The following is a 16,579-nucleotide window of genomic DNA, read 5'->3' as shown; positions in this document are numbered from 1 at the left end:
GGCGAGCGCTACACAATTAGTAAATTTGAATTTTCACGCTGACAATTCGAGTCAGAACAACTCTAATTTACCCGAGCCTTACGGAATTTCGAAATGAATTGAAATTCAATTCTTAAAGCCAAAAGCCATATTATGTCGGCTACCAGCAGTAAATAGAAATGCAATCGAAATCTGGATGTTTCGGACGCAAATCCTTGCCCAGTGAGCATTGCTAATGTATTACATAAACGCACTTTGGATAAGTGCTATTTCGAATTATGAATCTTTAAAGTCATGATGTTGCCTTTGCGATTAACCTTCCCAAATGTTTGAGTTTACAATAACTGAATGATTTCACTTTTCGCAGGTTGGTAGCAATCCTAGTATATTGCAACTTGTTGTAGGCTACGTATCGTAAACATTGTCACAAGTTATGTGTAATCTCATCAGAATGTTATGCGTCAATAAACACTCTTGAGGCTTATCTTCAGGCTAAATGTGGCAGACCAGAATAGCAGTTCAAAACTTCGATAATATGACCCCACCTGCACCGCAGTATATATAAACCAGGGGTGTTGAACATATGGCCCGCGGGCCGCATACGGCCCGCCAGACAGTTTCATCCGGTCCGCGAAGCAATTTTGAGTAGATTCAAAAATGTGTGTATGATCGAGCATATTTCTAACCGCAAATGTTGGGATTTGTAGTAAGAAATACTACCAATAAATAATTTCTCACGACGGCAAATGTAGAGCATGTTCATTAGGGCTCTTCAAAAATGACTTTTTTTCTCAAATCGTACTTACTGGCTACTTGATAAATCGTTAGGTTACCTAATTTAAGCCTACACACAAAATTTGGTTCAATTCCAGCCAGTAACCGCTTTGCTACAGGAGAAGTAAGTTTCTATTTATTAAATAAAAATAAATAATTTAAAATTTGAAAATTTTCTGTTCACCCCACGAAAGTGTTAAGCTGTCTATAGAAACGATGCTCACCAAATTTGGTTCAATTCCAACCAGTGGAAGCGGAGTTGTTGCCGTCGAAAAATTTGGATTTGAATAAAATAGTATTTACGTTGAGCACAACTATAATAAATAAACAAAAAATCGGTCACCGTAAGTACTATTTTATTCAAATCCAAATTTTCCGACGGCAATAACTCCGCTTCCACTGGTTGGAATTGAACCAAATTTGGTGAGCATCGTTTTTATAGACAGCCTAACACTTTCATGGGGAGAACAGAAAAATTTCAAATTTTTTATTAATTATTTTTATATAATAAATAGAAACTTTATTCTCCTGTAGCAAAGCGGTTACTGGCTGGAATTGAACCAAATTTTGTATGTAGGCTTAAATTAGGTAACCTAACAATTTTATCAAGTAGCCAGTACGATTTGAGAAAAAAAAGTCATTTTTGAAGAGCCCTAATGTTCATAGGCCATAACCATCCGATAGCGGTGTTGTGATTTCACTTTAGTCACCATTATGAACAAGTCGATCATGTTGACACCCAATTTGCAGAAGGCGAAAAAGTGCATACTGAGTTCTTAGTTTTATGGAGAACGAACCCAAAACTAGTTTTCCACTGAAGCGAAAACGCCAATGTAAAACTGTTATAGGTTACATGGAGAATATAATAGTTACACGGAAATAGAATTCAAATATTAGTGGTCAGCTCTTGTATTCCCCAAAACGCACGCGCAGGGCTGACGCCAATAAATGACTAAAACAAAGGGTGCATAAAAATATGGCAATCCATATCATCGTAAGAGCCTCTGTTTTGGCCGTGTATAACTGTATTCAATCGCCATGTCATCGTATTATTGCCATAATTCTTGTACAGGCTTGATAATAAAGTATTCAAATGAAAAACAAAGGCATGAGTCTTGAGGTAATATATTGGAATCATTTGACTGGTGCGGCCCGCGAGCGATCTGCAGGTTTGAATCCGGCCCGCGGCGTAAGTTGAGTTTGCCACCCCTGCTATAAACGTTCCCACGACATTCACTATATTACTTTCAATTCACTAGACTCAATTGTCAATGAAGTGTTTCTGAGCTGCTTCAGCACAGATCAGACGCATCTACTATAGCTGAGTTTCATAACTCGAGTCAAAGTTGATCAGTCACCACTGCCATGTAAGTACATTGGGGGTGAATATTGTCAGCATTGTAGCAAAAGGGAGCATTATCCAAAAAAACTTTATGAACTTCAGTATTATAGGCAGCAGGCACATACCAGTAGTTGTGTGTTGTGGATCGCCACATTTTCGTATCGTTCTCAATCTTGGCCTGTTCACCAGACGTAAACAAAGCATTGCGGTGTCTATAGAACGAACTGACCTGATGTGGTGTTCAGTTCAAGCTTATCTGGCCGCTGCCTATGCATGATAAAGGAGTTTATCGGTATTAATGTTGGCGCTTGATTTGTTATCCAGGAAGTTCTCCCGTTAGTTGCGTACCGCAACATGACCCGTAATCTGATGCACCACCTGTAGTTATAATTTTCTGGAGCCATTCTTGTGATAGGCCACTTTGCCTTCACAATTTTTACGAAAATTACGAAAACTACAAAGAGATCCTTGAAGGGCTATTTTGTTATAATTATGTTATGTCTTACTGTGACTTTATGGCACGCAGAGATAGTAAACTTTGCGAGCTGGTACGCAATCAGTCAGAGGTCGGTTATCACTGAGCTGGCAGCACATAATGCGTCTTGTTTTCATACATTTCCTGCGATTACGCTTCCGTGTGTGACACCACATGGTGAACAGTGCAATTCCGCGAGGACCTCATTGACCCCCCTTGTCATCAATATTACTCGGTAGACCGAAGTGTATATGAGATCCAAGCTGTTAGAGTTAGGCAAACGATCACGGATATACATCATATGCTCGGTGTTACTTATTTCCCGGTTTGACGTTCTCTCGGAATGTTTGATGTGATGTGTAAGACAACATTTGAAATGAACGTGACAACCAATCCTAATATAGCTATAGCATTCCCCATACCACACGTTGTATTTGGAACGGTGGCTTCGGTGATGGTACGGGTAACAGTCTAGCTCAGGGTTTGTTAAACTGGGATCCGGGGAAAGGCAACGTTGAAATACATCATCAAGAAACTTCAAAACCAGATTATTATTATTTAAAACTGACGCCGTGTGTAGGACTGTTCCTACCTTGTCAAGTCATTAGTTAGCTTATTTTAGCCGTGGAGCAGCCTAAATAAAGTTGAGCCTGATGTGATGATGTTTTAATTTAATTTTGGTCATCTGCATATGAAATTTCGGAGGTACGCGCCAGCACCCACAAAATTTATAGGGTCCGCGATCACTAAAGTTCAACAACACCTGGTTTAACAGTTGGATAGCGTATATTTCCTCGCTAAATCTGTAAAACAAAAATCTCAAGTTTTCCGGCAGGACAGAAAAATTATGTGGAATACACAGCGGGCATGTGGGAGCGATTACAACTTGACAAAACTATTTCAAACATATGTATGACTTCTTTGCGTTATGTTGTCCCCGTCGAAATCGCTACATACAACTCGAAAATTCAGCTACCAACAATGTCCCGCGATTACTTTCCCAATAAAACATCACCACTTGTTTTACTTGGAGCTTGGACCTGGTCAAAACCCTAGGCCAGTGGTTATCAACCGGTGTGCCGTGGCACACCAGTGCGCTAATCACGTCTAGCAAGGTTGTCGCGAGAGATTTCTTGAAATCTTGAAATTATACGCTAAATAATTCTACTCTATAGCAAACAATCAATAACCTAAATCGGGCTCGATATGAAGTACCTACATTTGACAAATCACAATTGCTGAAATGCAGGCAATCAATATCCCCGCCAATTCGCTTTTCCCGACATATCGCGTGCTTTGATGGATTAAGCTTTGCACAATACGTTGATTGATCGCAGAGAATAGCAGACATGGCTGTTCCTGTGTGATAATGCAATTTTCAAATTCTCATTGTCTACCTAAGCACAAGTGAGAAATGAAATCATTTGGAAGTGATAATCACGTTTACGAATCCGAATTACAAACTAGCCATCCACATTGTGATTGTTAGACAGCGTGCCTACCATGCCGTTGAAATATAGGCTTGTGGCGCAAAGTTGTTACAGGCGACGAATTTGAGAACAGGGAAGCCAATTTTCCGGCCGCAGAGGTTATTATCCCGGTTTGCTGGAAGCATGGAACTCTATAATTGAACTACGGGTGGCTGCCAGAGTAGAAATATCCTCACGCGTGCAACACGATCTACATGGAATTTCGTTTGTCATCCATGATTAATTACATCGACAATGCGGGAGTGTGGCAACTTAAACCGTTAGTAAATCAAAATGACCGCCTTTACGTTAGTCTGAATACGCCCTGCTTGTTGTAATCTGGAATGAACGATATTTTGGCCCGAGAAATACGACGACCTGTTTAGCCTACTTCCAAGAGAAGCCTTTTAGAAATATTAAAATGGAGAAGTTTATTTTGAAAGAAAGGAACCAAGTCACTCGGTGATGATCATTGCAGCTAAGAAAAGAGATTCTGGAAGTGGAAATATATTAGAAAAGAAAGCTATAGAGCACGTGTATATTGCGACAGTTATCTAAATATGCGTAATGCGCATCACTTTGTGAGATGATGAATCACAACCCGTACCTATAATTGCCTCACAGTTATCTGTCATGCAAAATTGTCTAATGACGCTATGGTGCCACGTAAATTGAAGGGGCACTTTTAAAAAAGCACACAGACTTATCTGACAAACCGTCGAGCCATTTCAAAACCACTATGTGCTAGTGTGCCACGAACTGTTTTTTGATTTTGAAAGGGTGCCGCGAGTCCAAAAAGGTTGAGAATCACTGTCCTAGACTCTCCGGTACAATCGTAGAATCGAATGACATTCCGCTTTGTACATTAATTAACTAGTGAAGTCATCACAGCACATCGAGGTATTCCAAGCATCACGACCTAACTTGCGGATGGCCACCCCAATCCCCATGACATATTCACAGTCGCTAGATGTTGCTATGCTTCGTACAAAAAAATAAAAAAAATAGTCTCTACTCTGCATATTGTGGCATATTTTGGATTTGAAGGACAGAAAATGCACGGACACTGGGAATGCAAAATCTCGAAATTGTGAAGCACTTAAAGAATGGCAGACAAGCGTGAAGTTGGTGTGAGCTATAAGTCCGACAACTGTCCGCGGCCTAAATCAGCAATGAAATCCGTGTAATTTTGCTCAATGAGTTGTGTGGCCATCTCCAACAAACGTATTGACCCAGAATTTGACTAGATAATTTTACTCGTCTAGTTAGACTAATTAGGGCGAAATCCCGGTGATCTAATTTCAATCTAACTTCTGAAATGGCCCTTTGCTTTCATTGTAATTCTTATTTATTTTGTGAAATGTTTCTATGCTATAATTTCAATTCGAATCTAATTCCTGGTTTTCCTGAGAATGATACAGAAGAACTGTGTGGTGCAAAACGAGCCAACCTTGCTGTACACATTGTACCAACATGCGATATTGTCAGGTCCTGATGAAAATGAACTACGATATGATACGAACTGATCTAGGTTTAATTTCTTAGTATTAGCAAATTCGGTATTTCTAATTCTAATCTAATTTGTAGAAAACTGTGTCGCTGTAATTCCAATTCTAGTTTAATTTGCAAAAGACTATAAAGATGTAATTATAATCATAACACTGATAGACACAATTTTTCTTGACTTTGCTCAGACAATTGATCACGACTGACTTATGGGCGCTGAATTCGAAAATGACTTCCATTTTTTCTCCATCAAGTCAAGTCTTTGGGGTAGAGACCCACCTCATTGTCTCATAACCCACATAAAAGTACTACATTTAATATTTTGTGTTTATTGTATAAAACGTTTCAAAAACCACAAGCAGTCGAAAGTAAATTGATAGACTCCAAATAAACATTTACACTGCTTTATTTGGTTGATTTAAACTGATATTGCTTCTGCAGGACAAATAAAGTGCAAATATGTGTCTGAAATATCCTCGGATGATTGCATCCATGGGTGAAAGCATCGGCCTATCAATACCACTACCTTTTTGCAATTGACGTCTTGGCTATATAACTTATTGTATGATAAAAGTGTGGATTTCTATATGGTATGGAAAAGTAATATGGCTGAATTCGTGAAAATTTGCATATTTTCGGCATATGTCCTAGAGCAAAAACTTGACGTGATAGAAGAACACCAGCTGCATTTTTGGAATCAGCATACCAAAAGTAGCCTTAATCAAGTGCAAAATCAAAGTCAACAAATTTTTAGTTCAAAATTGTTGCGCAGTGTAATCTATTTTGGAAAAAGCAGACCAGAGCTTGCGAAATGCGCACTCAACCACATCATTTGCAAAGTTTGACTGCGTTACGTCATATATGTATTGATTACGTTTGAATGAGTATTGAATTATTGAATGGAAGAATTTTTCAATAAAAACGGTTTCACTGCATTTAAACACGCGTGCTCTCAAACGTATATGTTTCTTTTCCAGTAACCTTCCAGCCAAGGTGCTCTCCTCAATGCAGTGGCTTATATCCCGGTCCTCGGAAGTCACCAGCGACTTTTACACGTTCACGGACGACGACTGCGTGATGAACATCGCCGAAATCGCAAACTACTTCGGCCAGCTGCAATTCGACGACGAAGCGGAGGAAACCAAGGCGACCGAAAAGAACTCGCCAGCTCCATCTAGCGTAAAAGAAATCCAATCGATCGAACTCTTCAAAAAGGCCACCGTGAACGAAGTCACTCTGCCACCGATGGCCAGCGACCGGAAATCGCCTAAACTACAAAAAGACGGCGACTTTCTCAAAATTGAAGACACGGCAGGCGGAGAAAAAGCTCGTAAATCCGCAGACGCGGATTTGAAAGAGAACCTCGAAATTTACGGGGAAATGAGCCCGCTTCGGTCAAATTCGCAAGTGGAAATAATCTCTCGGAACGGCGAAGAAGCGGAAAAATTAACGTTAAGCCGCGACGAGGCGGAACTGTTCGAGATACTAAAGTCCGCCAACCCCACCGTGACCATGAACGACACTCTCACAAACTACAACACTGCCTACAAAGAGAACGCCGCCAATTTAACCGAATATGTTAAACTATCTTTACGCCGCTCCGACGACCCTACCTCTATTTTCCGGACTAAACGCTTAAACCCAGACACTATCTATTGCGGGTTTTCGTACGACGCGCGCGGGCGGCCCATCCGCTCCAGCCGGAGCAAGTATGGTATCAACCCGGTCTTATATTCGAACCACATCTACCCGCCGTTTTGTCACGGCGGTATGTACACCATGACCGGTTCGAAAATGGCGTCTATATATGGGGTTTCCACCGTCACAGACTGGAAAGACTTTCACCTCGAGGACGTTCTCGTGACGGGTATTTTACGGGAGAAGTCAGGCGCGCCGGATTCCAAGTATATCCGGAAAGCGGGCGGTAAATCCGGCAAGCGCTCGCTGATGTATTACGCGTGGGACGCGGGTCCGAAGGTGGTGATGAAGATGGCGAGGAGGTGGAAGTCGTTCACGATGTTGCTTTTCAAGAAAAAGGTGATCATGGAGGCGGTCAAAGACGGCCGTCTCATATCGTGGAACAACTACGGCGTTTGAAAGCTGCAGGCTCTCGCGCGCTCACACGGTAGTGGGATGCGGTTCGACAGATTCCCAAATCCGACACCGGCTTAACTTCAAAATGCTGCCAATATCCGCCCGGCTCATGGATAAATCCTGCACACTGCTCCGTAGTACTCCAGCCTTATCAGAAACAGTACGAATCCGAATCCGATCGAACCAGAAAATGTGTGCTTCTGGCTCTGATCCGACTCCGGTCGTATCAGAAACAGTACGGGTCCGGCTCCAATCCGGCGGATTCGGCCAATATCCCCCAGGCTCTGGCTAAATCCTAAACAGTACTCCCTAGTACTCCAGCCTTGTCAATAAAAGTCCGAATCCCAATCCGATCGGGCTCCGGTCAAAACTAAAAACATTCTGCAAGTATTCACCCAGACTCTAGCCAAATCCTGCACTCTACCCTGTAGTACTCTGCCGGTATCAGAAAAAGTACGCATCCGGCTCCGATCCGACTACGGCCGTTTAAGAAAAATTATGAATCCAGCTCCGATCCGGTGAATCCTGTCAACATCCACCCAGGCTCTAGCTAAATCCTAAACAGTACTCCGTTGTACTCCGACCGTTACTGAAACAATCCTAATCCGGCTCCGATCTGAGTCCGGCCTTATAAGTAAAAGTATGAATCCGGCTCGGATCCGCGGACTGTCCATGCCCCTCTCTCTCTCTCTATCTGCCGCACGGGTATGTTTTTGCAACAGGGCTTAAAAGAGCTTTCGCACCATTAACTTCGAGATTTCACACGGTGTGACGTCACAACGTGTACAAGGAATATGGCGGCTGTTATCCTCGTCGCGGTGTACAAGGGTATTCGACATAGTCATGTTGCATCATAATGTGTGTGTGAAGTCATTGCTATCGGTCTGGGTAGTTGCGGTTACATTTTAGTTCGCCCTGCTTCGGTGCGTATGGTACTTCATTGGCGGGATTTTATCCGAATATCCACGCGGCCTATACCACAAACGCACGTTTTTATGGGGTAATAGCATTTGTGTATTTGGAGGTGGCCGATGGTCAGTAACGGACCTTGATGTTTTTGCGGCATATACACCGACTTATGATATGACATGCACACAATCTGTGCATATGCATACCATGAGTGTATGACGTGCATATGCCGCTGGACAAAGAAGGTGCAGATAGAAGCCTTGTACAAGTCTCGCACCACCCCTTCATGCTATCCCAGTAATGCTGAGCGCCAAGCGGGGAAGTCATGGATACCAGCGTTACTAATCAGGTCTCTGGTCTGACCCGGCGTGGTGTCGGGCCCAGGACCTACCGATCAAAAAGCTAGACGCACCACCATTACGCTATCCTGGAGTTTTCAATTTGTAGGGCAAAATTAGGCTGAAATACTTACTTTTTTACTTACTTAGAAACCCAGACTTCTACGTTTACTTGAGTATAACTTTATGTCACCGCTTCTACTTCTTCTGGGGCACCAACAATCACTACTTTGACCACCTCTGCGTGTACCCAACGGCGATGCGACGAAATCAGCAGAAAAGTCGTTGTAAATTAAGACATTAGAAATTAGTCCAGGCTCTACCCGGATCTGTTGACAAATATAGTAGCTTTTGTCTGTAACGCAAGTCAGTATCATACAAGCGACGAATGTTTTTCTTATTCTTAGTTTGCTTTGACGTCATATTTTCCATTCTCTGGCGATTTTTCCGAGCACCGTTTCTCTGCGAATCGTTCGATGCAGTAGAAAATGCTTTTATTCAAAATATCGTAGACATTTTCTTCATTGGAGCCCGTTGCATACGTATGATGGTCGCTTATTGCTAGTAAGTAGAATGTTGGTAAGAGTGGGTCCTCGTATTGATCAAGTTTGCAACTGTGTTATTCATTTATTCGTGGTTTATCTTTACTGAAATGCAACGTGACCCGCCCGTAAGCAACGCAGCGGTCTGAGATGATCTATTTCTAATGCGAATTTTGTTTTGGAGATGAGTGTGAAAGGCAGTCAGGTTTGACTTTATAAATCAATATTACCTTCCACTTCATATTTGGCTGGACACGTATTATCGAAATTGGACGAGAAATGAGAAATCTACCGAATTTGGTGTCAGAATCTTATCCCACCAGTGCGAAAATCGCAAATCCGAGCAGAATCTGGTTTAATCTTCCAAACATGACTTCCACGATCGAATGAAATTTCAATTTCATATCTCCTCTGAGCTGAGATACAACTAGCGTATCAAGCACATTTCTTCTGTCTACACGACCCCAACTCAAATCGCTTTGGTCATGACATGCTTTGTATTTTGTGATTTCCAATGGTATGTAACGGGTCGGGATATGGATTGGATGGTATCCATCTATCCACGATTCTGTTATTTGACATGGGCTTCTACACTGTGTTTCAGATATACGTATTATCTTACCGATGAAAATGCAATAAATATATGGACATCACACAGCGACGTGAATTAGTTTTATTTCAGGGATTGGTTGGCGGAGTGTAGTTATAATTTCTGATGAATGAATTTATTTGCACTTTGTGTTAATTATTGTTGAATTAATCTCAACTCTCTTAGACTAGTGGCTCTCAAACTGTGGTGCGCGTACCACTAGTGGTACACGAAAAATTTTAGAGTTCGGCGGCTTTAGTCCTTGAAGCAGCTAAAACCACTGAAAATGCATCATGTAAGTCTGTTGAAAGGATATACGTCACATCAGATTCACAACAAAGATAACCAAGTAACTGTAGAGATTAGCTAACTAGTAGGGATGGTGCGAACCTCTGAAAGGTTCTGGTTCGTGTGAACGTGAACACGAACCTAACACGTCACGTGACGTCATATTGTTAATTCCGACCCTACATTTCCGAAAAGTAATATATTAATGTACATGATAACTGGCGACGAATCAGGCCACATTATGCCACAATTCTGAAGTACATGCTGACTTTTCAAACATTATACCAACTGAAACAATCAAATGCTATAACAATTCCCCAAAATGAATATCTTCCGTCGCTTTGCCAACAATTTCGACAAGGACTCTGCCAGACCGGACAGATGTATTCTAACGAATGAGACACCGGTTTCTGTAATACTTGCACCAAATATCTCTCAAAAACGAAATATACAGAAGCCAGCACCCTAATCGGACAGAATTGGTTTTTATGATACAATAAGGATATCAAATCAAGATAAATCCCGTACGCCTGATACGATTTTTTACATTACATTTTTTATATCAGTTTCGTCGATATAAAGAATTGATTGGCAGAATATAAACCCAATTCGCTGACTTCCTACATGTAGTGTGTCTCTTTCTTGCTATTGTGTGATTGCGGGCAAAGCTCGCAGCAGAGAATCACTAAAGATTCGCAAACGGAAACCTGAATATTCCGAGCAAACTTTCGAGTAAATAATTATCGAAATTGGCAAAGTCCATGCTCGTTTATTGCTGAATTCATTTTCATGCAGCCAGAGCCATGCGGAGAGTGGTGCGAAATTGAAATGCGATGAATTTCAACCAGAAAAGACGGACATGGGTGTGAACTGATCTCGGACTTGATGACCTTTAACAATAAGAGCTCAGAATTGACAATTGTGCCTTGACAAGATCTCTGATGTGCTGAGAGTAGGGTTGTATTTCAAACGAAAATCAATTTAAAACGAACATGTCTAAAACAAGGCCCTTGTATAAAACATGTTTTTATTGTTTTCTTTCAATCCATGACGTCACGAATATTCAATTGTGACGTCATAGTGCAGAAGTTCTCTGCGTTTTCTTTTGCGGCCCTCGACGTCTTTCATTATGAACTCAATTACTACTGGCACATGATTTTTACATATTAATTTAGCGACTTAGCTCACTTATCGCACCGTCTCTTGTGTCGCTTGATTACTCATTCTTTGATATGTTCTGGTTTCTTGGTACATACTCGAGTTGATTGTTATTGTTTTGAATCGGCATTCGGCTGGACTCTTGTTCAAGAGAAGGTTGCCAGTAAACTCGCCCCAAAGTAAATTCGGCCCGTCGAATTCGGCCCTCGGTCACTTTGGCCGTCGGTGAATTCGGCCGTCGGTAAATTCGGCCCTCGGTAAATTCGGCCTGGGCCAGAGTATCAATAACAGTTACAATACCATTACCTATCCTGAACCCTAACTCTAATCCTAACCTAACCCTAATCCTAACCTAACCCTAATCTTAACCTAACCATAATCCTAACCTAATCCTTATCCTAACCTAACCCTAATCCTAACCTAATCCTAATCCTAACCCTAACCTAACGCTAATCCTAACCCTAAACCTAACCCCTAACCTCCAAATCACTTGATAATATTATATTATGTAATATAATACACATTATTAATTATTAGTAGGTTTAGGGTTAGGATTAGCGTTAGGGTTTTGGATTAGGGTTACGTTAGGGTTAGGGTTAGGTTAGGATTAGGGTTAGGTTAGGATTAGTGTTAGGGTTCAGGTTAAATAATATTATAATTATGCTGTAATATAATACATATTATTAGTTCGTAATACAATTTCACACAATGTTCTCCGAGGGCCGAATATACCGATTGAATTCGGCTGTCGGTAAATTCGGCCCCATAAACATCGGTATATATATATACATATATATTTATACGCATACCCTGTTCTCCAAATCACTTGATAATAATATAATTATGAAATTAATTCACATTAATAGTTGGTAATACATTTTTATAAAAAATTCTCCGAGGGCAGAATTGACCGAGTAACCAGTGAATTGACCGGTGAATTCGGTCCCCGTGAATATCCGCGTTATCTCCCGTGATTACGCGATCTACGCATACCCTGACATCCAAATCACTTAATAATAGTATAATTATGTAATTAATTCATGTTAACGGTTGGTAATACATTTTAATAAAATATTCTTGGTGGGCCGAATTTACTGATGTAATGGCCGAATTTGCCTGGGCCGAATTTACTTTGGGGCGAGTTTACTGGCAACCTCAAGAGAATACCCCTGTGTAGTACACTTTTAAAGAGTTTCACTGACCGCGAATGGTTTGAACAGAAGCAAGGACAAGGAACGGGAAATTAAACAGCGGCAACTGGGTTTGTAATTCTGCGTGGAAAAATCAATTTGCTTTCTCAGATATAAATGCAAAACTGATGTGTCATATTCGTCGAAGAACAGTTGTCGTAACGAAGCGTAGAAGCTTGAAATGATGCCACGACAGTTTCTTCTGTAGTTATACATATCGTCTGATCTTAAAAAACGTTACCAGCTATTTAGAGGCGTTGTTAAAATTGCCGACGACGTTACATACGCATCGTTCCAAACTGCTTGCTATATCGCTAAACCCAAGAAATATGCTAGAGAAGGTGTGATTTCAATAAAACTTTAACATCAATTCGCTGTTTCCGAATCTTAGCAGCAACGACAACAGCACCTGACAAATTTCGAAGCTACAGTTATCTGATTCAACCGTGACCAGAAAAGTAAAAGCAATATCGGTCGATCTTTTATTGCATGTTCTGAAAAACGTTGCCGCAGACATTACATCTGGGTGCATTTTATCAGAGTGGACATATTTAACAAGGGAATGCTGACAGGGCAAACGTTGGAAGGGGACTAGCGTAAATCATCAATTTGACCAAGCTGACTTTTGTAACTATTGGTGCAGGGCTCCAGCTAATGAAGGAAAGAAGAAGGATTGATTGGTTTGCTCAGAAATTACCCCGAACTACTGACTTCTTCTCATATCACTGAGATATCAAAGTGATACTGGCCTCTGTCACGAAAAAGTTACCGTACTTTTAAACTTTCACGCTCAGGGATTAAAACATACAGTTCGGTTATATGGTAGAAGGGCTGGTTTGAAGGTGCATATACACCGAATTGGCAACGAATGCTTCGCACGCTCCATTATTTGCGACACTGGAAGAAACATATTCTCACAAAAACAGCAACTGCAATTTACGAACGCTGTCCATCGACGCCTTGGAATGCATAAAAATGTAATGAATGCCCGTGCCCGTATACGACTGATAAATAGGCTACAGTAGCCTAAATTTTATAGCAGCTCATAAATGCATGGTAATAATGTTCTGCGGGATGCAGCGTTTTTTGCTGTCAAAATGCGGCCCGTCATACAAGGGAAGTTGACGTACTTCTACTTTTTCAAAGTACTTGAGTAGTTATACTCTACTTCTCGTAATTACTCAACTAGATCTCATTTTCGCTACTTCTGCTTCCACTTGGTAATATTTTGTGATCTACTTACTTACTTTTCGCTATTTCCAGTTTGCCAAGTAGAAGTAGTGTAATCCTCCAATTATGAGGAGAGACTGGGGAATTTCGGAGCTGTTTTTATTATTTTTATTAACTTTAGGTATAGCTCAGAATTTTCGTCGCGCTTCGCGCAAAGTACATATGGAGTGACAAATATGTTTTCACAAAAGTATTGGTGAATAGGTTATGAAATAGGTAGCGGATTGCGTGGCTCCGTTCACACCGTATTATCACAGTAAATATGACCCATCAAAACGTTTGAAACTACCGTTTCGCAATCTAACATCCACCTTTCATGTCGTAGTCTTGCAGCCCAGCATGACATGTCCTATTTTGGTAAAGTGGTCTCTGACGTTTTGAGCGTCAGACCTGCTTTAGCAGACCACTGTTGATGCTATCAGGACAAGTGACTTGGATTCTATTTTGCGCTTTTCAGAAGTAGTAATTGTACTACTCTTTTAATACGTAGTATCATTACTTTAAGTTATACTTAGTTTCACTTCCTTTGTTTGGAGAACTTACATGTCGAAGTTTAAAAGCAAGTGCAGTAATGCCTCTATTTTCTGAAAATAAAATTACTCTATGTGGCATTTTTACGATCCGCTATATTTTTATTAACGTATGCTAATCTCTCAAAGTGTTAATTCTAACACCGTATCGGATACAGCTTCTCGACATTACTCTTCCACTGAGCTACGGGCCTTATATTATAGGCGAGGGCGCCAGACTATTACATTTTTTTAAACTGGGTGTTCGAGTGAACAAAAAAGAGTATCGCATTTCCACAGCGATACCATCATTTCCATCCCATGATGGGGACGAACGCTAATGCTCTCGAGCATTGATACCTCCTCTGATGCATCAATATGAATCTATCTCTCTGCACGTTCCGCGTAGCTCAATTCGCATTTTTTACAGTCCATGGAACTTATTATGACCGTTTTACTACTTACTTACTTGAGTAGATTAAAAGCCAGGATATTCTACTTCTACTTTAAGTAGTCGTTGGCCACTTTCAGAAGAAGTACTTCGACTTGTACTTGAGTAGAAATTTGTGTCGCTACTTCTACTTCTACTTGAGTAGCTTTCTTGACTACTTGAACCACCTCTGGTTGAGAGCCCCTGTCATAATGGATTGGCATTGACTATTGAAAATATACGGTGAATATAGCTCCTTTGACGAAATATCCGTACTATAAAGATTGAACTGACTATTTTGAGGGTTCCAACCATCCCATATCGATATGCGTCGGGTTTATCGGGTGGTAATTGTCTGTAGGCTCATACAACATGTTTTTTGGAAAGTATTTACACAATTATAGCATAAATTTACAACTTTAAAAATGCCTTTGTTTTGAACAACCATTTGTTTTAAATGCAACCCCGGCTGAGAGCAATGTTAAACTCCGAATATAAAGCTCTACGAGTTACTGATGAATGTCAGTCGAAAATAGTTGGGTTTGTTTCAATATGAATATGAATATATTATTCAATTGTATATTGAAGTTCCAACAAGAGTCTCTTCAAGACAAACAGTTGAACTGAGCAAAATAAATTGTGTTTTTTTACACTCATTGGTGCTTTAGTTATTAGTAATAATGCCAATAACTAATAACTACCGTAAAATTATTCAATTAACGATGGATAACATGCCCGAGATAAGAATATTCACTGAAAAGAAATATTATTTCTTGAAACAGATTCTTCAATATACATTTATTTTGTTTCACAGCTACGACGAGCCGCTGCAGAGACAGAAAAGCCGCGTCGGCTCGGGAACCGCAGATTGGCTACTCATTCCATAGACATGTAACAAAATACAAGGACGTCCGAATTCGGAGTTTCATTTAGGAAGCTGATGACTAGCAGACTACGGCAATTTTTTTTACGTAAAAGCGGAAGATTTTGACCTTAAAAAACTTAATTTTGACAAAAGTCTGCCCCCATGCAATGTCCCCTCTAATTTTCGAAGAGTCTGCGCACACTCACCAACTCACTGCGCAGACCCTTGGACAACAGTGCGTATAACGACTAAAAAAAGGTCATCACTTCAGATTTTCTGTGCGCAACTTGAATTTTCTGTGCGCAGACACCGTGTCATCACTGCGCATTTGCGCACGTGCGCAGCTTAGAGGGAACATTGCCCCCATGTATGTAAATTAGGCGTTTTTGCACATAATATTAGAATCGCACTACTTATCATCATTTCTGGTGGGAACTGTCTGTCCTTACGAAGTAGTTAGCTAAAAAAACGTGTTTTAACTTACGAACTGACAAATTTATACATGAAAAATTTTGTTTTAACGAAATCTCGTCCTATGAAGAATCCCAGTAGTTACGGCACGCATTATGGTATAATTAATTAAGATTTGTTGTAGTACAACGAATGATACTTTCCTACGTTTCTGCAAGCTATTATTTTCGCTTCTGTCATCGGTTCCAATTTCGGACTTAAAACCGGTCTCAGGTACGGATCTTCACTCTGCCAGTGAAAGAAATGAGCGACAGCAAGGCAATTTACGTATTGGGTTTGTTCTTACGCTAAATGTGCAAGTGTGAACGGATTATAATTATCATTCCTTAAACTGTATATTATGTAAGGAACGTCAAAATGACATCTCAATTTGAATGTAATTTTTCATGAAAAACACTAGATTTGCAGACTTTTGATGAAA

General features: G+C 40.6%; 1 protein-coding gene across 1 annotated transcript in view; it reads left to right on the top strand.

Moving 5' to 3' along the window:
* LOC145457130 (uncharacterized) overlaps window positions 1-10,089 on the top strand; it is a 252,504-nt gene extending 242,415 nt beyond the window's left edge. The window contains exon 6 of the mRNA XM_080335305.1: window positions 6,523-10,089. Coding sequence (XP_080191431.1) covers window positions 6,523-7,642 — 1,120 coding nt within the window. The 3' untranslated portion in view covers window positions 7,643-10,089. The remainder of the gene's footprint in view (window positions 1-6,522) is intronic.
* Window positions 10,090-16,579: the final 6,490 nt, after the last annotated feature.

This window comes from Botryllus schlosseri, chromosome 2 (genome assembly GCF_051294905.1).
Source record: "Botryllus schlosseri isolate E-star chromosome 2, Bs_hap1, whole genome shotgun sequence".
NCBI lineage: Eukaryota > Metazoa > Chordata > Ascidiacea > Stolidobranchia > Styelidae > Botryllus > Botryllus schlosseri.
Note: the sequence above shows the minus strand (reverse complement) of the source record. Positions and strands in the feature narration are given on the sequence as shown.